This window comes from Penicillium verrucosum (genome assembly GCF_028828655.1).
Source record: "Penicillium verrucosum strain IBT 35672 chromosome Unknown utg000002l_segment0_segment0, whole genome shotgun sequence".
Lineage (NCBI taxonomy): Eukaryota > Fungi > Ascomycota > Eurotiomycetes > Eurotiales > Aspergillaceae > Penicillium > Penicillium verrucosum.
In genome coordinates, this window is record NW_026643211.1 from 4,197,488 (window position 1) to 4,212,250 (window position 14,763).

The 14,763-nt window shown below is 46.9% G+C and overlaps 6 protein-coding genes across 6 annotated transcripts; 3 read left to right on the plus strand and 3 right to left on the minus strand.

Annotated features, from left to right (window-relative positions):
- Positions 1-1,123: 1,123 nt before the first annotated feature.
- N7516_007205 (putative meiosis protein MEI2) lies at positions 1,124-4,334 on the minus strand (the record flags this gene model as incomplete). Its single annotated transcript, XM_057219925.1, has 14 exons — positions 1,124-1,329; positions 1,389-1,491; positions 1,561-1,640; positions 1,693-1,736; positions 1,797-1,825; positions 1,878-1,895; positions 2,253-2,283; positions 2,341-2,359; positions 2,412-2,478; positions 2,543-2,578; positions 2,636-2,872; positions 2,958-3,389; positions 3,444-4,128; positions 4,201-4,334. 14 exons carry the CDS (start codon positions 4,332-4,334, stop codon positions 1,124-1,126), a joined length of 2,121 nt encoding a protein of 706 aa, XP_057074016.1.
- A 944-nt stretch (positions 4,335-5,278) lies between these two features.
- N7516_007206 (Rab GTPase-binding exocyst subunit SEC15) lies at positions 5,279-8,048 on the plus strand (the record flags this gene model as incomplete). The annotated part of the gene is made up of 9 exons (XM_057219926.1): positions 5,279-5,326; positions 5,386-6,378; positions 6,445-6,576; positions 6,633-6,734; positions 6,785-6,894; positions 6,959-7,094; positions 7,152-7,601; positions 7,659-7,909; positions 7,970-8,048. 9 exons carry the CDS (start codon positions 5,279-5,281, stop codon positions 8,046-8,048), a joined length of 2,301 nt encoding a protein of 766 aa, XP_057074017.1.
- Positions 8,049-8,591: 543 nt separating this feature from the next.
- Positions 8,592-9,750, minus strand: hapE (CCAAT-binding factor complex subunit HapE; the record flags this gene model as incomplete). The annotated part of the gene is made up of 5 exons (XM_057219927.1): positions 8,592-8,594; positions 8,651-9,286; positions 9,342-9,398; positions 9,498-9,511; positions 9,666-9,750. 5 exons carry the CDS (start codon positions 9,748-9,750, stop codon positions 8,592-8,594), a joined length of 795 nt encoding a protein of 264 aa, XP_057074018.1.
- A 741-nt stretch (positions 9,751-10,491) lies between these two features.
- N7516_007208 (Fcf2 domain-containing protein) lies at positions 10,492-11,514 on the plus strand. Its single transcript, XM_057219928.1, has 3 exons — positions 10,492-10,674; positions 10,730-10,880; positions 11,117-11,514. The coding sequence occupies exons 1-3, from the start codon at positions 10,538-10,540 to the stop codon at positions 11,489-11,491; spliced, it is 663 nt and encodes a 220-aa protein (XP_057074019.1). The 5' UTR covers positions 10,492-10,537; the 3' UTR covers positions 11,492-11,514.
- Positions 11,515-11,656: 142 nt separating this feature from the next.
- On the minus strand, positions 11,657-12,939 carry N7516_007209 (purine-nucleoside phosphorylase; the record flags this gene model as incomplete). Its single annotated transcript, XM_057219929.1, has 7 exons — positions 11,657-11,701; positions 11,754-12,033; positions 12,084-12,286; positions 12,344-12,408; positions 12,479-12,558; positions 12,611-12,689; positions 12,738-12,939. 7 exons carry the CDS (start codon positions 12,937-12,939, stop codon positions 11,657-11,659), a joined length of 954 nt encoding a protein of 317 aa, XP_057074020.1.
- Positions 12,940-13,551: 612 nt separating this feature from the next.
- On the plus strand, positions 13,552-14,688 carry N7516_007210 (mitochondrial 37S ribosomal protein uS10m; the record flags this gene model as incomplete). Its single annotated transcript, XM_057219930.1, has 5 exons — positions 13,552-13,602; positions 13,655-13,848; positions 13,905-13,949; positions 14,027-14,451; positions 14,534-14,688. 5 exons carry the CDS (start codon positions 13,552-13,554, stop codon positions 14,686-14,688), a joined length of 870 nt encoding a protein of 289 aa, XP_057074021.1.
- Positions 14,689-14,763: the final 75 nt, after the last annotated feature.

The following is a 14,763-nucleotide window of genomic DNA, read 5'->3' on the forward strand; positions in this document are numbered from 1 at the left end:
GGTTCGGGTTTCCGGGTTTTACTGTCTCTACAACATCGTACATCGTACATCGTACATCGTATTCATTCATATAATCCAAATATAATCGAAAGAAAATATTCCATTTGACTAATTTCCTATCTCCAACTTTTTTTGGGATTTTCTAGATTTTTTAGGGAAAAAAAAAAAAAAAAACAAAAGGCAAAAGCCAACGCGCATTGAAAAAACAAGAAAAGCAAAAAAAAAAAAAAGACTGCCAGGAACCGCAGAAACCGCAGAAAATGCAGAAACCGCAGACCAGAGGCTCGAGGTGAGGAAACGTAAGAAACGCAGCAGCGCCTTTGGATGGTTGCCAATGTTGGTTGTCGGTCACAAATAAGTGATCTCCGGTGAGATTGGGGGTTAGGATCGAAGCAGGCAACGCAGGAAACACAGGAGAGGTAGAGAATAGATGTGAGCATAAATGAACGAGTTTGACCGTGAATAACGAAAGAAAGGTTAGAGCGAACACCGCGCAGAAGCACAGTTCCGAAATGAGATGAATTTCTCTTCGGAATATGCAATACAAAGGCACATGTCATCAGCAGAGCAAGCAAAGACTGTGCCAGCTATTCTGAGAAACTGTAGATGCCTCTGATTCCCTCTGTGTGGTAGAGGAATATTTCATGCTGTTCTCAATGGGGATACCACACATAACCTACTTGGGATATTGCGAATGATATCCTCTCCTGTCTGGGGCAGATGGGATCAAACAAAGGGACGTAGAAAGACCCCATAAACCAAGGATGCGATGTTTCAGTATCCAGAGTTTTGGGGCTCTGTGAACGGCATTGTGGTGTTCATTCTTTGGGTATCTCGCGAGGTTGAGCTTTTTTTTTTTTCTCGGGTTTTTGGTCTTTTTGGGGGGGGAGGGGGATCTGATTCTGATTCACTCGTTTGAAAATAGATCTGGGTAATTGGGCTGGCGCATTGTTTCATGGATGACTGGGGGGCGTCGGACTGGAGTGGAAGGATCGGTTGAATATTTCGAAAATGATTCGCCATTCAACAGCTGCATATGTGTCACAGTGAAAGTGAAAGTCAAGAGCAAGAGAAATAGCAAGAGGAAGAGCAACTGATTTTCTTGTAGATGAGCTCATAAGGCTTAATTCCTCGGCGAGATGAATTGACGGTCCTCTGCCCGCATCGAAGAAAAGTCGCTAGGGACATGCTGCACCGATCGTCCACCAGAATGCCGGGGAGTGCGGATGGATCCTCGACCTCGTGGAGTCTGGCTGAAGGACTGCGATTGGGGTCGCGTACGGTTGGTGTGAGGCGTAGTGGGAGGTCGGGTTCGAGGTGCAAAGAGGCCTGTGGAAGGGTCAGAACATGCCCACAAGCCAGAGGGTAAGGCATCTTACTCTTCTTACCTTGCTGAGTAGTGCTAGCAACTGAACGACGGAGCTTACTGGCATCATTGGGACCGGGGAAGGCTGCTTCGGTGCCCGCGCGGGGGCCGTCGATATGGAAGAGCTATATATTCAGTCAATATCGGTACCGGAGTGGGACAAAAAAGAAAAGAAAAAAAAAGATTAAACTCACACGAGGTCGTTCTCCGGGAGGACGGGTCATAACGTTACTGTTTCGGAACCTGTTCACGAGAGCCTCCTTCCCTTGGAGTGCTATTGAAACTGGTTAGACATCATTCCAATTGGCCATGGATGGGATACAAACTGGCGTAAGAAATCTCAGTTCTCTTCTCGGAGATGCAGTCGGGCCTGTAATTGTCTCGAGTCAGCAAACGTGCAGTTTCCTGGGGAAGATGGGGAGGACCATACCAAGTCTTGCCCTGTCGAGAGTGCACGAGCTAATAGATACTGGTAAGTACATGTCACACACTGACCCATGATATAACTCACGTCGATAATGTCAATTGCCTATATATTATATTAGTAAAAAGATCAGACGAAAGGGACATATGAAAGTAGGGCTAGTAAAAACATGTGACGAAAGGGAACATGGGACGAAAGGGAACATGGGACGAAAGGAAACATGGGACGAAAGGAAACATGGGACGAAAGGAAACATGGGACGAAAAGGGACGAAAAGGGACGAAAGCAAACATGGGACGAAAGGAAACATGGGACGAAAGGAAACATGGGACGAAAAGGGACGAAAGCAAACATGGGACGAAAAGGGACATATGAAAGTAGGGCTAGCAAAAACATGTGACGAAAGGGAACATGGGATGAAAAGGGACATGGGACAAAAGTAGGGCTATCAAAAACACTCACATCTCCGAAGTTCATGAAAGCATAACCAACGCTAGAAGGACAAAGGGTAAGCAACATTGAAAGCCAACAATGAGCAATCAGAACTTACTTGCAATGATGGGTAAAATCTGTGGATCGAATTAGCCTGAACAGGAGAATAAATCGTGGAGAAGCACTTACCCATGCGTAGGTAGAGGAAGTCATACTTCCCATAGCTGGACTCGTCAATGATGCTCTTCAACTGATCCTATTGAATGATCAGATCGAATTCGCCATTGAATATTTTCATAAGAAGATGGAGATAAGCATACCGATGTTATCTTGTTAGGAATGTTGCGGATCATGACCTGTAACGAGGCAATATGTGAGAAATCGGGTCATGTAGCAGATAGGTGAAAACTTACAGTGCTGCGAACATCTAGTCCTTGCCTGATTCGGTCGAGATCAATGGCGTGTTCTGCGCTCGTCTGACCCTCCTCAAAGGCCGGGGAAACATCGACCTTCTCAACGTGTTCGTTCACCTTGGATACGTGGCGATACGGCGTAATGGGGCTCTGAGGGGAGCCAAAGCTGGTAGTTCGAATATGAGACAAAGCAGGAATCTCTTCCTGTGTATCAATAGAGACATTGAAACGAAAACCCTGCACGAACCCAATGTTAGCATTCCACTTTCAAGGAACATAAAAGCAAAAATGAAGGCGAAAGAAGAAAAAGAAAAAAAGATACTTCGAGCTTGAATCCACCGAGACATGAAAAAGCATAAGTCGCGTGACGCTTGTTGAAATATTCTACTTGGTATCGACCCATGTTTGTGCCGTTCTCAATAAGCTTGCAAGAACGCGGGGTCCCAAGAGAAGTGACGACCTGTCGAACAACATCCTCCATAGGTTCCGTGAGCCACTGGTTTTGGATGGTGTACACAGAAAGCAGGAATGCACCATCTTGATGAACAGAGGAAGAGGTATTAGCTCCGTTGGTTCCCTTAAAATTGGCAAGATCTTTGCAATTGGCAGGCATGACGCGCCATGCAGGACGAGTTTGGCGAATTTTGTTCATGGCGCGGATGGCCTCTCGAAGGTCACTAAACGAAAACGAGAATGCACCCTGGGTCTCAACTTGCTTGAGACAAACATCCTCAAGGGAGGGGTATTCGTCAATCTTAATAGAGTCAGCTTTGGTCTATCCCATGAGAAGGTTGGTATTGCGACTTACGGGAAGCATCATAACAATCGAGCGGTGGGCGGTGTCGACAGGGACATTTCGCACGATAAAGCTTCGATGCTTTTCAGTAACGTTATGAGTTCCACCGGAGAGGGGCTGCGAAGACAGGTTAGTTGTACCAGTGGAGCGACCAGCTTGGCTACCACGGGAAATATGGGTCAAGGCGTTGTTGGTAGAAACAGGGACATCTCGAACTGAATCCTGGGTGGTTGCGAGCAAGCTAGATAAGAAATCCGGGATCGGCTTGTATTCAAACGTGATATCTTCACGCGATGGGGAGTACCGAGCGTTGGCAATGCTTGACTGAACAGGAGAGAGCAGATACTGAGATGCTCCCAGACGTGCCTGAGTATTAGTCGAAGAACGAGGCGAGTATGCCATGTAATCCAGCGACCGAGATGTCTGGGCATGGGAAGGCGAGTATCGCATTCCACCAGGACCAGGGTTTGTGGGATGAGCTGAAGAAACTGGGGTTTGTCCGATGACAGTTTGAGATGTGTTGATTGTGCGAGCTAGCCGAGGCGAAACAGACGAGTACTGGTACTGAGTGTTTGCCTGGTCAAGGGTAGCGTGCGCTGGATAGGGGTAGCCAGAAGCAGAGCCTGCGGTAGTGGTTTGAGATGAAGGAACGCTAGACGCAGACCCTGTCTCATTGGACCAACCAGCAAACGGATCACTGTAACGCGCGTTGACCGTGTTAGCACTTTGATCGTCAATGTATAAAATAAAACAACAACTAGTATCTTACGCAGTTGGACGGATTGTCTCCATCCCAGGCAACGAAACAGGATTCCCTCGGTGACCAAGAGGGTCGTAGCCCATCGCATTGAATGCAGTAAGCTGCGCCGATGGCGATCCTCGAGCTGGAGAAGGCCTCTCCATGTTCAATCCTAATGAGAAGATGAGCGGGAAAGCGACAATCGTGTTGTAAGACAGTCCACATACAATGTAGCAAGTTGTCCGACTTAATAGGTAGGGTTCGCGCGATGTAGCCACAGATGAGCAATTGAAATTGTTGCGAGAGGGAAAAAAAAGGAGTGTTGACGAGGGGATACAAGTCACTTATGTACTTGTTAATTGTCCCAGGGCCAACAAATGGAGTCACTTGATCGTCGAACGGTGCAAACAAAGCAATTAAGAAACCGTTGGGGAGTGAGTCGTTGAGCATGCATCGCAGCATATATCTAGTCATTAGACAGGCTGGTTATAGAGTTCTCTGTCTGCCTTCAATCTCATAGTGTCTCCAATACGCTCTCATACTGAGTCTTATGGAATGACTTGCTGTGATCCTATGTCAGTGATACTATTATAGTAAAGGGTCATTATACAGACCAGACCCCCAATAGAGAATATAACAGCCATTGCATCCACCTTCAGCATGGTGGTGATCGCTGCTCTCTGTCTTACTGTATAACTAACAGTGTTTATCTGACGTACTGTTCCCACAGTCTCTGAGCTGGTGAGAAGATTGATGAAGTTGTGTTAGGAATGCTAAAAGAACAAGTAAGTTGGGACGTTGTGTATAAAAAAAGGTGTTAGAAATAATTACCTTGGAAGAGTGATGTCTCGCGCAGGTTCCAGGTTAGGTAGTATACACCTGGGCATGTGATATTGGCCAAAGTTTACGCTAGTGCAAAGTAGGATTAGCCTCGATTACCTAGGGAGGCCTCTCGAAAGCGGTCATGCATATTGGTGGCAGATGGAACATCTGACCGCCTGTGACGTTCAACTAGTTACCTAGGACCTATAAGGATAAGGTTGCAAGCCTAACAGGTGTGAAGTATTAAGACTGTTAGGATTTCATCTGGCTATGAGGCTAAGCCATTATGCCACCTATGGCTCCAATGCTCAATGAGCCACATGTCCTGAACCAAGTGAGCCAGCCTATACACGTTGGAGAGTCTACCCAAACAAACTGACTTCTTGTCCATAGATTATCATCTCACCCTCTGACACAGACTATCTTGATCAACTCATTCCCTCAATCAGAGATTACAGTGTTGAAAACCGCACTCCACAACTGCTGCAATCGCTGTCCCGGTTTGCGGGTGACAAGGAGTCCGAAATCGAAAGCATATGCAACACAAATCACCAGGAGTTTGTCTCATCAGTCAATTCACTGCTTCGGATTCGAGAGGGGACAGTGAGCTTGACAGCAGAGATTCTGGACTTGAACCAATCTATTCAAACCAGTACCCAACGCCTAGCCGAGCAGAAGAAAGCACTGGTGGAGTCGCGTGGCCACCGGCAAAACATCGATGAGACTAGTCGCGCCATTCAGGATTGCTTGGAGGTTCTGCGTCTAGCCAACCAGGTCCATGACCTCTTGGCAAAGAAGAACCACTATGCCGCGTTGCGCGCACTGGAGGAATTACAAAATGTCCATCTGAAGGGGGTGACGCAATACAAGATTGCAGTCATGATACAACGCTCAGTTCCAGCGACACAGAGAGCTATCGCGGAAGCAGTGATGTCAGATCTCAACACCTGGCTTTACCGCATCCGAGAAATGTCTCAATACCTCGGGGAAATTGCGCTCTTTCACACGGACCAACGGAAAACAAGACAAAAACAAAGAGCGGATAAAATCCCTTATTTAGAGCATTTCAATTTGAACTCGGCAATCGAATTGGTGTCTGATGAAGACGAAGAGTATGACCTGCTCCAGAATGAAGATCTTCAAGTTGACTTCACGCCGCTGTTCGAGTGCTTGCATATCCATCAATCTTTGGGACATATGGACAAATTCCGAATTGAATACGCGACCACCCGCCGAAGACAAAAGGAACTCTTGCTTCCGTCTTCTATCACTCTTGTTGATGAAGATGGTTCTAGTCTGCACAATCTTTTGGAAGAGATGGCCGGGTTTGCCATTGTTGAACGGGCCACCATGAAAAGAGCCCCTGATCTCAGGTCATCCGTCGATGTAAGTAACCGTATCCCCTTCCCTTTAGCCCCCTCAAGGAATTATCTGACCCATGCCTTTGAGTAGATCGACGAGCTATGGGATTCGATGTGCCAAGCGGCTGTAGTGCTGATATTGAAAGCACTTCATGAAGTTGATAACGCCGAAAGCATTCTCAACATCAAGAATCTGATTGCTCTATTTATGCAGACGATGAATGTGAGTAGGCCCGACTATATTATCTTGGCCTCAAATAGCTGATACCCATATTACAGACGTGGAACTTCCCCGTGCGGGTCTTTGATGACTTCTTGTTGACGCTCTTTGGCAAATATGCTGAACTTTTGAAGAAGAGATTCAGTGATGATTTCCAGGAGGTAGGGCTGTTTTCTCCCTATCAATCTATTTTAACTGCTGACACTACCAGATTGTATCAACGGATGATTATATGCCTATGCCCATACAGACTGAAGAGGAGCATGACAAGGTCCTCAATGTTAGCTGGTACAGCCCGGAACAACCTCGCGAGGAACAAGTGTAAGTTGGGAATCAGCCTGGGCCGATTGGTCCTTGTTTAGATGTAACTGATCATTTGGCTTAGGTTCCCATGCATATTACCATTTTCCCGAATGTATCCGTTGTGTTGCATTGATATCCGGAATTTCCTGAACCAGTTCTACTTTTTTGCAAATGATGGGTTCGCAAATACAAATGTGATTGATGAGACACTGAAGAATGTGAGCTTGAACCAACGTGTACGCTCAAACTCCATGACTTGACAACTAACCTAGCAGGATCTGGATGACCTCCTTTCGCAAAAAGTCTGTGACACTTTAGTGGAGCGCCTGTCCTCGCAATATCTAGGCCAAATCGTTCAGATTCTTATTAACTTGGAACACTTCGAGCTAGCTTGCCGCGAGCTGGAACTCTTATTGGCAGCAGCCCGATCACAGAACTCCACCGGCACCTCAATCGCGCTGAAGGCTACCGAGAAGTTCAAAAGCAACAAGAAAGCAGCTGAGAAGCGTATCTTCGAGGTCGTCAATTCCAAAATCGACGACCTTATCGAGACCGCAGAGTACGAGTGGATGTCCCCTACACCTCCCACAGAGCCAAGCAATTACATGCAAACCTTGACTCGATTCTTGTCCAACATCATGAACTCCACATTGTTGGGCCTGCCAACGGAAATCAAGGAGCTCATCTATTTCGATGCCCTTAGTCATGCTGCTAACATGATTCTGGTGAGATTTCTATGGACCCAATCTGTCGAAACAGAGACTTGCTGACTGACCATACAGGCGCAACCATTGTCCCCAGATGTGAAGAAAATCAATCCCAACGGAGTGGCAGCATTAGCAAAAGATGTTGAATATCTCGCCGAATTCGTGGACAGCTTAAACGTCCCAATTCTTCGCGAGAACCTCGACGAGTTACAGCAAACCGTGCAGTTGATGCAAGCGGACAGTGCAGACGAGTTTTACGATATTTCCACGAGGAACAAGAAATATGGACGAGTTGATGCCATGCAGGGGCCCATTTTGCTCGAAAAGTACAGTTCAAAATCTACAACCGCATTGCTGTGAACTACCTGCTAACTAGTTATGAATAGGCTCACACGCAGTATTCAAGCTCCCACCAAGGTGGATAAGTTTGCGACTCTTTCATCACGCTTTAAGAAGACTGGATAAATCTATAAGTGTGTTATGTGTAATGCAATGTTCAACTACAACAATGAAGTACCCCCTTGGGACCTATTGAGAGAGCGTAAGTACAGAAATACAGCTAGAAGCGTACCTTGCCATATCCAGAACTGGTCAAAAGGCCATATATGAAACAACTTTGGACGGCCTGAGGATGTCTCTTATCTCATGGATTGTAACCTCGGCTTACTCCAAGACCGGTACGGGATATAGGAACATATATGATACTACAATCAACAAAGCCAATCACACATAATCTTCATAACGTCACATGTGGTTTCCTCTTTTTCTAGCTAGGATCAAAACCCGTGCTAATATAAAAGGTTCCTGAAAGATCGGAAAAGATCGGAATCAGGAGTCACTCAATCACCACTTCTACAGCATTGACCTTGCCATGTGTGGGAAGAAAAAAAAAAAAAAAAGAATCAAATAAAAACAGTAAGAAAGAAAAAGGAAACGGACCAAAATTCGCCTGAAAACGCGCGTGAACTAAATTAAAATGACGGACTGGACCATGTGCTGATGACACATTCACTTGACGACCAAAATTAGCTTGTCTGCTAAAGATGAGACATTTGACAACTACGTACCTGCTGGGGAGGGAGATGCGGGTAGGCATACATCCCCTCGAACATTTGGGATTGAGGCTGACCATATGCTGCAGTTGGGTCTGACTGAACGGCTCCGGGGTACATGGCAGGTTGTGGGCGGTACTCCTGGTCCTGAGGCATACCGTGCTGGCCAAGGGAAGCGTAGTCGGCAGGGCCCATGTGCTGGTGCGGTTGAACTCCATGCGGGGCAGGGGGCAGCTGACCCGGGGCAGCAGATGGTCCCGGGGCAGTGCCGGCAGCTTGACTCGACCGCTTTGCATGAGAAGTTGCCTCCTCGCGGGGAACTATATCAATGAGGAAGTCAAACATGTCCGATTTGGACAGAGCCGCGGCAATGTCGGATCGCTGGAGGGTACGACGTTTGTTGTCCTCGGCGTGGATCCAGGCACGCATAGTCAGCTCGGTAATAAAAATATCACAGCCCTTAGCAAACAAGATGGGTGCCTCTGCAGATATCATCTTGACCTCCGGGTCCGCCTTCATCACCTTCTTGATACGGGCCAACGGTAACTGGTGGATCTTGTAGTCGTGGTTGTCTGATTCCAGGTGGTTGATGACATGCTGCCAGTAGGTCGTCAGGATATCACGCGCGGTTCCTTGAAGGCCTTGGTTTACCTAGTTCTGGTGAGTACTGGAGCTCGATATGTGTTTGGTCATCTCAGGAGCTTACGTTGGCCCAGGTACCAGTGTACAACTCGGCAACTGGCGCATAACCTTGCGCCGAAAGCTATTTTCACCCAAATTTGATTAGTTGATACTCAAAACACTTCGCGCGATCGTCATAGAATGAAGATAAGGCCCGCGCGGCTCACTGCGATGGACATACCGCTGCGCTAGCACCTATAGATAAATGGCCGACGTTAGTCTCCCCTTCAATCAATTGGATAGCCGAAGAGGAAGCAACAAAACCAGCAGCTTAGCCCTGTAATGGACCTCGGTGCGCAGTTTTGGCGCGTAGTTTTTGGGTGCAGTGATAACCTTGGAAGGAACTTACCATAATGACCCCCATTTCTAACATCATAAATCGGCTGTGGTTGTTGTCTGCCTTGCTGCGCAGAGCCTTGAGGGGATTGCTCCATGATTGCTTCGGGGTTGCACTATATGGGCCTCTGGGTGCGTATCGGGTGGATGGTGCACTGGACGGACCGAGAGGATGCGACGCGACCGGGTGTGAGGTGAGATACGGGGGAAGGCGGGGTTGGCAGATATAAGAACAAAGAACGAATGGACTCAATAATAAAAACGATTATCAGATAAATATCACGCAGCCAGAAACTATTTGAAGCTAGTTGTGTTCGTCGAGGCGCGTTGCCAAAGGTGTTGAGCTGTCTGACGTTCCCCGGGGCCACCCCTCCGAGCTCGATGTATATAATACCTAACTAGTTAGGTGTACCTAGGTGTACCTAGGTATAGTTATATAACTAGGGGTTTTCTTTTTGGATATAATCAGGCCTAATTTAAAATAGTAGAAGGGTTATAAAGCATTGGATTACTCTATTACAATGAATGTATATATGTATGTATACACACATAGTATAACTAGTAGATAAATACCTCTGATAGGTGATTTCCCTTGGGGTCTTTGACTTTCAATACATGAGTACCATTTAATGAGTACTTTAATAATAAGTACTGGGTACTTCTGTTACCACCACTTAAATAACACTATTAGTTTGTACCAGGTACTACAAACAAAAGTATGTTCAATCACATGACCCTTACTCCACTCTCGCACTAAGCAGAAATTTCTCATAAACGTTTGTCCGGCTCCGGGAAGCAGCAAGCAAAGCTAAGAAAAAATATAAATTCTCTCCACCTCATCTTAAATCGCTCTTGTTTTTTTTCTACCCTCCCTATCCAACAGGGATGGCTGATTCAACATGTGTGGATGTTCAGGAAGACCTGACTGATGATCAGATCCAGCAGTTGCTTCTTGAGGCAGAGACTCGACTGAAGGGTTCCAATGCCCTAACCACCCAGACTGATGATCTGGCATCTCTTAGGTATGGGAACCTTTTCAACATTAATAAGCTAAGATCTAGGCTAACCTCCCTCTAGAATCCCGAAGTTGTCACCGGGGTCCTCACTGGAATCATACATTCGCCAGGGAGATGATGTTGCTACTGTCGATGCTGCAAAGATCACCGATCAAAAGCAGAAGGAGTTGGCCAACTCTCTTCGCGCGGCTGAGATCAAGAAAGTGAATACCGTGAGTCACCCAGTTACTTCCTTGCTATCCTATCTTCCCTTTTTTTTTTTTTTTTTGCTATGAGGAAAATATCCCAACGCAAAGCGCTTGATGCGGCGTAACCAGTCCGTCTTGGGCTGTGCTGCACCAGTGAGAGCCTTTTTATTCATAGTTACTCTGAGCATTCGTCATAATCACTATCTTTTCTTGGTGTGCGATATCTGTGGGCAATTGCTAACAACCCTCACCTTCGATAGGACAAGCCTACTGCTGGACCTGAGTGGTTCAACCTCCCGAAGACAGAAATGACCTCGGAGCTTAAGAGAGATCTGCAGCTCATCCGGATGCGTTCTGTGCTTGATCCCAAGCGTCACTACAAGAAGGAAAATGGCAAGGCCAAACCGCCAGAATATTCTCAGGTTGGAACCATCATCGAGGGCCCTACCGAGTTCTTCAGCAATCGTATCACCAAGAAGGACCGCAAGAAGAACTTTGTTGAGGAAACATTGGCACTCGAACGTGGCACCAAGCGCTTCCAGGCCAAATACAGGGACATTCAAGCCAACAAAACAAGCGGAAAGAAGTCCTTCTACAAGGACTTACAGGCAAAGAGAACCCGGAAGAACAAGTGAAATTTCGGTCTTTACTTTCCTCAAACTATGCCAGGGATGGCAACAACCCCATGTTAGCCATGGCTGACATCTCAACAAAATGGCCTCTGCTGGGATCCTAACAAGCTAGACATGGATCCTCACACGATCTGAGATCATCATATGCGTTCTGTGTCAAGCCCAGTCTTAAACGCTATCAAAGACATCCACGAGGGTTTCGACAACCAGTTTCTGGGTCAATGTCAGTTTCATTGTCTTCCAAGGATTGATGCAACGATCTTACCTGCATGTCAATGGCCGCCGCGCGGCCAGCTTCAAGAACCTCTTCGTGTCCTGCCATGCCCTCTTCTAGAAGGGCACTCAGTTCGCCTGCTGCTTTATTCTGGAGCAAATCGTCATCTCCGCGAGGTACAGGAGACAACACGGCCTTGTTAGTGACCAGACTGAATGCAAGCACTCGTAGGCCACAATGTCTGGCGGTAACAATCTCCGGTACTGTGGACATACCAACCACATCGGCACCAAGTATTCGAAGCATCCGGCTCTCGGCTCTCGTCTCGTAACTTGATGCTATCAGAATCGGATTTGAAGGGATTGTGTTGAGGTGACTTACGTGGGGCCCCCGCAAAATGCATATACACCCTCGTGCAGCTTTCTCTTGCTTTCCGGTGATATGACTTTCTTCCATGACTGATGCACGTGGCGACGGAGCTCAAGGTCATAGGCGTCGGACAGGGGCGGGAATCGCACTCCAAATTCATCTTCATTGGCTCCTCTCAATGGATGAGTTCCTGCCAGACCTGCGAGGAAGAGATGCTGTAACCCGATGTTAGAATAACTCCACGCGATGCCGTTGACGAGGATTTCTCTTACATCGTTCAATAGAACGATATCTCCCACAGCATACTCAGAATTCAAACCTCCGGCCGCATTGGTCACTACCAAACATCATTAATCTTCGTTCTATAACGTCAATCTTCGGGTTATTAAGGATCATGTAGAACATACAGACAACCGTATTCACTTGCAACTGCTTGAAGACTCGAATTGGGAATGCCACCTGATCAATCGAGTGTCCCTCGTAGTAACTAGGTCAAGGTCAGCTGTGCTATTACAAGCAGAATGAGGGCTTAAGCTGACTGAGCCCGGCCAACCATCAACACCGCAGGAATTTTCTGGCCGAGAAGACCAAAAACCAGCTTTCCAGCATGACCAACGACTGTGGAATGTTAGAACCTCCTCTCTAAGCCCGAAGAAGATGACCAACCTGTTGAGCGAGGGAAGTGGGGGATGGATGCGTAGTCAAATTCGATCCGTGACTCGGGTTGAATAGTATCTGCAAGCCCTCCTAGCCCTGAACCACATACAATTGCAACCTGAGGCTTTTGCAGGGTCTCTGGCAACTTGGTTCTGAGATAAGAAACCGCTTCGTTGGCCCGCTCAAATGAGGACAGGTTTATCTTTGTCATTTTTGCAGACGTTAGTGTTGTATACAAGAAGAAGTTTGAATATATATATATATATATATATATATATCAAGTGGGAAAGTAGGAGTAAAAAAAAAAAAAAAGAAGGGACGTTTCCAAGTGCGGAGTCACATGGTTCCATTGCCCAGGTCGCTAGTTTGGCGGGGGGTCGCAATGATCCGATTCATAGAAAACATTTGAGATAAGTGGCCTTGGAGGATAACCACATCTACTAACTCATCAAAGAGAATATCCTGTTTAAAAGCTTAGAGTAAGAGAGTCGATCATCTATTAGGGGGAACACTATAAATATCGACAGTAACATAGGGTTGTACAAAGTCGTTTTTACTCACAATTGGATCAATCATCAATCTCTACTCTGTAGATCATGGTCTATCTATATTTATATTTATTCTTGTTATATCAATAGTTTAGCGCATAGTATAATAGTATAATAGTATAATAGTATAATAGTATAATAGTATAATATAGAGATATCACCGTCCATTGTAGTTTCAGTTTCTCTATATCCTTCCTCACTCACCGCCCTGGACTCGCTCCCCGAAAAAAACCCATCCGCCAGCAACGGATCTTCCTCAAAATCAACCATTAACAATGTTCTCATACACATCGCGCTCTTTAATTGGAGTGGGCAAGCGCCTCCGGGTATGTTCTTATTCTGCGATTCATGATTGCTGTGCTAACACCTCCTTGAAAGGCCCCTGTGTCATTCCGCTCTCTATCATCCCCAACCCAGCCAACTCCGCCGGAGCAAGAGAAGACACCCGCTCAAGACCCAACACCGACCTCTACACCAGTTGCTCCTGCAGAAGCTGCCCCTGTTTCCCCTACTCCTGCTACACCCATCGCGACTCCCGCCGCTACCGCCCCTGCGTCGACTGCTCCAGTAGCGTAAGAAACCCTTCGAATCTAGTATTTTGGCTTTGTCGCTAATTGAGGTAATCCAGACCGACCGAAGCCGAGCAAATCACCAAGTCTAGTGTGAAAGAATGGTTAGTATCCAAGGCAATTGGCTCAATTGGCTCAATATCAAAAATAGATCAAAGATGAATGCTCACAGTTCGGTTAGGTCTGAACGGTTAGGAGCATTCGGCGAGGACAGCCGACTTCCACGAAGCGTGCAAGCTATATATCTACGGCCCTTACGGAGGAAGGTGGAATACGGCCTTCCAGTCTGCGACCTTCAATTGCGATCATACAGTGTCCGTAACGTGGAGTTCTTCACCGACTTTGCCATTCGTGCCGCTTACTACCTCAACCTCCCCGTGTCCGGGCCTGTGCCTCTCCCCCGCATCGTTGAACGCTGGACCGTACCCCGAAGCAACTTCGTGCACAAGAAGAGTCAAGAGAACTTTGAACGAATCACCCTCCGTCGATTGATTCAGATCAAGGATGGAAACCCACAAGCGGTACAGGCATGGCTTGCATTTCTCCGGAAGCACGCATTTTATGGAGTCGGTATGAAGGCAAATGTCTGGGAACACGACAGTCTTGGTATGGGCTACCCTTTCCCCCCACCCGCCTGGATAGCTAGCGTCTTTAATGATCAGGGTACTAACCATATTTTCTGTACTAGATGCTGGTAAGACCATGGATGACTCGGTTGCCGAGGTGGAAGAAGCTCTTCGCCCCGAGCTCGCACAATTCGGTCAGCGAAAGGACAACTCGGCCCCAGGCACGATATTCGATACTTTGAACAGTGAACGATTCGCTGAGCGCAAGCGTCTATAGATGGAATGGTAATCTACTGTTGAACTTGTATACCCGTGAACATCTGGACTTGGTGTCTTTGCTACAGGCGCTGTT

Excerpts from the sequence above, each read along its gene's own strand:
- N7516_007208 (XM_057219928.1), top strand. The coding sequence starts at position 10,538 with ATGGCTGATTCAACATGTGTGGATGTTCAGGAAGACCTGACTGATGAT. Across the intron at positions 10,675-10,729 it reads GATGATCTGGCATCTCTTAG|AATCCCGAAGTTGTCACCGG; the intron begins GTATGGGAACCT and ends ACCTCCCTCTAG. Across the intron at positions 10,881-11,116 it reads AGATCAAGAAAGTGAATACC|GACAAGCCTACTGCTGGACC; the intron begins GTGAGTCACCCA and ends CACCTTCGATAG.